The sequence below is a fragment of the Miniopterus natalensis genome, chromosome 1, assembly GCF_054644295.1.
Source record: "Miniopterus natalensis isolate mMinNat1 chromosome 1, mMinNat1.hap1, whole genome shotgun sequence".
Classification (NCBI taxonomy): Eukaryota; Metazoa; Chordata; class Mammalia; order Chiroptera; family Miniopteridae; genus Miniopterus; species Miniopterus natalensis.
Window position 1 is genome coordinate 144,124,676 of NC_142081.1, and position 6,000 is coordinate 144,130,675.

The following is a 6,000-nucleotide window of genomic DNA, read 5'->3' on the forward strand; positions in this document are numbered from 1 at the left end:
TGGTGGCCATTGATAGAACATTTTTTAAAGAATCCTTGAAGAAAAGAGATTGTGTAAATACAAGTTAATTACTGAAAATATAACCTGTATTTTGAAATATTAGGATATATAATTACCTCTCAGAAAAAGTATTCAGAATAATAATTCTGACTAAAAATTGCTAGTAACAATCAGAAATCTTTCAGGTAATAGTGAATTTTCTGATAGTTTTTTCAGTTCTTTTGCTTTTATAACATAGCTTGTTTTGTCAGTTGTAGCCATTTCTGGTTGGCCACCTTATTTGCAAACAACTTGACTGTCCCATCAGGAGAATATTTGAATAAATTGTGGCTTACTTCTACCATAGTGCATTCTACAGCTTTTTTTTTTTCAAAAATAATTTTTTTATTTTTAAGTGTATTTATGACTAATGATAAATACAGGAAGCAGGGTTTCAGAGTAATGACCCAAGGTTTGTAAAAGCAACCAACCACAACTAAAGTTCTCTATGTATGCATATTAGGGAGGAACTTATATTCAACTTTTCATAAAGAAAGAATTCTTTATTTGAAAGGAAGCAAAGTCTGGGAAGAATCATTCTTGTTTCCATCCACCCCTCACTCACAAGAGGGGAAGGCAACAAGCATTCACTACTCAAATATGCATTGTTTTAATAATTTTTAAAAATTAAATACTAAGAATATAAATAAATAAAAAATATTTTCTTTGTAAAAGCAAATATAATTTTTTTGGTCATAATTGCTCTCCCTAATTTAACCTTGCTTTTAATTTCCTAGGTAGTGTACATTCATTTTCAAATGGGCGAGCTGGTTATAGCCATCAACATCAGCATCGACACAGTGGACATGAAAGAGAAGAAGAAAGAGGAGATGTATGTTTATGATATAATTAGAAATTATTAAATGGCAAATTTCAGCTCAGGAAAAGCAATTAGAGTTGTCTGAAAATAGCATGAGTTTTTCTAAAAGGAAAAAAAAAAATGAGTTTCCTCTTACCAGAGTTGTTCAATAGAGACTAGAATATCCATTAGAGATATCAGGGGAGCAGGAGGGTGGTTGGGCAACATGACACCTTTAAATTTGGTATTTTATGATTCTAATGAAGATAACCTGCAGTGTGCATATTATGAAGGTTACTTTTTATCATTAATCCTAAAGAATTTAGAATTTATACTGAAAAACTTAAATTGGATGTAACTTTCCTTGTTCTAATGCAATTATGCCTAATTGCATACAGCAATTAAATCACATGAAGTGGAAAGAGCACTAGACTAGAAATTAAAAGGCCTGGGCCTCACTCTGCCTCTCATCAGCTTCCATGTTCTACCCTCACGTGCCAAGTAAAAATGCAATCTGCTGCATATTGATAGAGTCTCTATGTGTGAGAGAAAGAGAGAACTTTTCATCTGTAAAATAAGAACAGGTTGTATCAGTGTTTTCCAAATCAAGATCACCAGGTGAAGCACCTGGAAAGCTGGATCATTAAGAATCACTACAGGCCCTGACCGGTGGGCTCAGTGGTTAGAGCGCCGGCCTGCACACCAAGTTCGTCCCCTGGTTGCAGGTTCCTTCCATGGCCCCAGTTGGGAGCGTGCAGGAGGCAGCCAGTCCACGTGTCTCTCTCACATCGTTGTTTCTCTCTCTCCCCCGCCCCAATCCCTTCCACTCTCTCTAAAAATCAGTGGAAAAATATCCTTGGATGAGGATTATGAACAACCACAAAAGGTTGTTATGTTCAGGCAGGTTTGGAAGCACTGAACCAGCTGATCTCAAACACCCTTTGTCCTCTAAAAATGCATGACTGCTGTTGGATTATTGACAACTACAGATTATTGTAATTTGTTGTTCTTTGATGATTTTTTTACAGGGAGGTTTTTCTGTGTTTATCCAGCTGATGCCCATTATTGTATTGATCCTTGTGTCGTTACTAAGCCAACTGATGGTCTCAAATCCTCCTTATTCCTTATATCCCAGATCGTAAGTAGCTAGGGAAGTTTTACAAAAAAGAATTGTTATTGTTACTTATCTGGCTTTCTTTAAAAGGCCTCATGTGGATTTTGTTTTTTAACCTTTAAGTGCCAAATCTTACTACTACAAGTATACCAGATTTTAAAATGTCTAATTTTTAGAATAGTTATTAAGCGATAAATTTATATTGTGTTGTTAGTTTACATGTTCCATTGTGGATAAAGACAGAAGTACTATATTTGAACTTGATAGCAATTTAATATATTAAGTAATGTGTAAAATACTTCAAAAGACAAAAATAGAATTGTCATTCATCTTACATAGGTTTGCATTATTAAGGAAGAAATGTCTTCACTCTTCTGTTTGTTAAATATTGATGAAATAAAAACAAATATTTGTTATATGAAGTATTTTTCCATATGTAAGAGGTCAGTACATAAAAGAAATTTAATGCAGCATCTATTCTAAAAAACTTTAATGTAATACAGTGAACATATAGGAAAATTTTAAAGTCATACTGCCAGTGATTTTACAATATTAAAAACATTGGTCTAAAAATAAGAAATAACTTTCTTCCAAATAAGGTTTTTAACTAAAAATTGAGAGAACTTATAAGAACATAGTATATTAAAATATAATTACTTTTTTATGACATGAATAGTAGAGGTTGGCAGTTTGAAATAATGTAAATAAATGATTATCAATAACTTTTTAATTATTTTTAATTATTTTTGTTAGCTTGGTTTATAGTAGCAGATCAGAATGTACAATTTTAATTAAAAATAATGATCAAGCATTTCTTTTACAGTGGATCAGGGCAAACTATTAAAATGCGGACAGAAAACTTGGGCGTCATTTATTATGTCAACAAGGACTTTAAAAATGAATATAAAGGAATGTTATTACAAAAGGTAGAAAAGAGTGTGGAAGAAGATTATGTGACTAATATTCGAGATAATTGCTGGAAAGAAAGACAACAGAGTAAGTTTATCAAATGTTTAACATTTAAAAACTTAAAGTCTTAAGAATTTACTGCGAATTTTCCTGCTCAAGGAATGACCTGGAATTGCCTAACACATAATCGGAGCTCAGTACTTAAATGAGACAGCATGTTTTAACAGGCTCTGGCACATAGCAAAGACTTTAAATGGTATTTGTGTTATTGTCATAATATTTGGTTGAATAAATGAATAATATTGTCATTAGGACAATTGTTGAATTTGAATATGAGCTACATATTAGATAATGGTATCATATCATTTCTAAATTTATGAATTTGAAAATTGTATTGTGGTTATATAAGGGAATGCAATTGTTCTTAAGAAAAACATGCTAAAGTAATTAGGGTTGAAAGGTCATGATGTCTGTAACTTATTCTCAAATGGTTCTACAAAGTAGTAATAACCACAACAATAACAACAGCTTTTATTGTAGAGACAGGTAAAGCAAATTTGAGAAGATGTGAGGAATTAATCAATCGAGGTAAAGAGTTTTAGGGTGGTCATTGTAGTACAGTGAACTTTTGTGTAGGTTTGAAATTTTCAAAATAAAATCCAACAAATTCAGCATATCTGTATGTCAGTGGTTTTGAATGAAGGTGGAAGTAGGAGGGGCTCAGTATAACAGCAGTTAATCCATTGATTGACTGTTTCACTTGTTTAGTAAAATGAGATTATCTTGTGTTGTAAATTAATATCATCAAAACGATTATTGGCCAGTGTATATTCTTTTGCCAGGGTTTTTCTGTTTTGGAGTCACTTCTGACACACTCTGGTGCCTAGATTGGTAAAATAGGTGTTTTATGAAATACAAGTAATAACTTGAGGTAATAGAAAGAATATTAGACTGGGAGTGGGAGCTTTTGATTGGAATCTAGGTTCTGCTATCCACTAGCCCTGTGGACTTTGGTTTATCTACTTCATTTGGGAAGAACCAGCTGTAAGTGGATTTTCTAAGTGACTCATTTGTAAATAAAGGGGGTGGCGTGATTCATATTTAGATGTTAAATCCAAGCCTGATTGACTAAATAAAGATCACTTCTGAAGATATTTAAAAATAGAAAACACGCTTACCTTTGAGTATATTGTTTGTGTTCCTGGCTGATGTCCTCTACTTTGGTCACTGTTTTCCAGAAAGTAACCAGTTTTTTTACTTTTTTTGTTACATCTTCTCTAAGTACTGCCACCATTTAGAAGTGTTAACAGACAGTGAAATGGCTGAGATTAACAGGAAATAATAAGGAAAACTCCCCTGGAGAATGTTTATTATCTAGTTCATTTACTTTTCTTTAGTGATGCATCCCACCTGCCGAAGGCAGCCTCAGAAGTACTTACTTGCTGAATGTCACTACTCTGATTGTAGAGGATGCTTTTTTCCTCATTTGTATTCCTTCAGTAAGGCTATTACATTTATATTTTTTAAATTCAAGTAAACTCAGAACAAGATTTCCAAACTTTCTACTTCCAAGTCTTGGAAATAATTAAATAATGTGAAACCGTAACAGAAGGTCCCAGCAAAAACCACCAGTAGCAGTATTGAATAGCATCTGGTTCTTCAGGGTAAGGAGTCATGATGCTGTAGAGCAGTAGTTCTGAAACCACTGGGGACAGGAGGTGGAGGGAAGAGGTTGACAGGACTCTATCCTTGTTTCTTTTCCAGAGCAGCTCTGTGTTTTACATGCCAGGTTTCCACGTGGTTTTTAGGAGTAGCACTTAGATTTCTTTCTTTTTTTTAAGTCAGCTAACAAAAGTATATTGAAGGGTTTCTATGGAACATCATTTGTGTTAAAACAACTTGGTAATCCAAATTATTTACTTAGCAAAATATTTTTGTTTGTTAACAGAAATAGATATGCAATATGCAGCAAAAGTGTACCGTGATGAACGACTTCGAAGGAAGGCAGATGCCCTGAGCATGGACAACTGTAAAGAACTGGAGCGGCTGACCAGTATTTATAAAGGAGGATGAGCTGGAAATTGTTCATACCTTTTAGTGCGCTCTTTCTTTTTCCTGTGAGTTTAGTTTTATCACGAGCGCTAAAGAAAGTGACTTGTTAAACACTAAACTGAATAGTTGGTCCCTGAAATCTTGGACTCTTTATGACCTACTGACTTCTTTAAATAGTAAGGAACTGAAAACTAAAATTGATATTTCAGTTATGCTTCTGTAATTATTTTCACTTTAAAAGCTTATATGATTACTAACTAAAAATGTCTCAAGAAAGGATTATCACACCTGTAGCAGTTTCCAGTTTTAGTGATTCTCCATTTTTTCCCTTGTTATGTAAATATTTATGGAATGATCATTTTGTGTACATACAGGTTATTGCCTTTTTATTTAAATTCTTTTAGTGTTTAGCTCCACGAGACACTTCAGTTTAAATTGATGGAGTAAATGTTCTACGACAAAATTACATCTTCCTTGTCAGATGTTAAATGTGTGGAGTTTAAACACTGAAACTTTTTCAAAAAGAAAAGAAAAAACAAAAGCTATTTAACTTTGTGTAAAATCTTGTAGCATTATTAGCTATTTTAATATCGCCATTATATTCCAAAATATATATTGAGATAAATGAACTCTTGGTGTAGAGTATCAATTTGCTATTTATTTAGTTTTATAAATTGCTAAGCCATGCATAGAAATATGCTATATTGATAGATTTTAAAGAAAATATGAGGAAATGGCTGTATAGGTGTTAAAACAAAAAGGGTCTTCAATAGTAAATTGCCACTTGTCATTTTCAATTCCAAATATTAAAATGCCCCCAAATGTTCATATACAGGGGAAGGCAAAAGTAGGTTTACAGTTTTAGTACAATTAATACAATTAATTGTATTAAACTGTAGTACAATTAATACAAATGATACAATTAATAATATAAGAATAAACTTTTGTGTACTCACAACTGTAAACCTACTTTTGCCAACCCTTGTATATGATTTTGAAAGCTGCTAAAATTTATGAAGAAGAGGACCTACATGTTCCCTCCACCCCCGTGGAAATTTGCAGTTTCTTCTTAGTGATCATTGAAGCA

General features: G+C 32.8%; 1 protein-coding gene across 1 annotated transcript in view; it reads left to right on the top strand.

Annotated features, from left to right (window-relative positions):
• DNAJB14 (DnaJ heat shock protein family (Hsp40) member B14) overlaps positions 1 to 5,759 on the top strand; it is a 42,748-nt gene extending 36,989 nt beyond the window's left edge. Inside the window, exons 5-8 of the mRNA XM_087826456.1 lie at positions 777 to 871; positions 1,867 to 1,976; positions 2,776 to 2,948; positions 4,810 to 5,759. Of these exons, the coding sequence (XP_087682582.1) occupies positions 777 to 871; positions 1,867 to 1,976; positions 2,776 to 2,948; positions 4,810 to 4,934 (503 nt within the window). The 3' untranslated portion in view covers positions 4,935 to 5,759. The remainder of the gene's footprint in view (positions 1 to 776; positions 872 to 1,866; positions 1,977 to 2,775; positions 2,949 to 4,809) is intronic.
• The last annotated feature ends 241 nt before the right edge of the window (positions 5,760 to 6,000 follow it).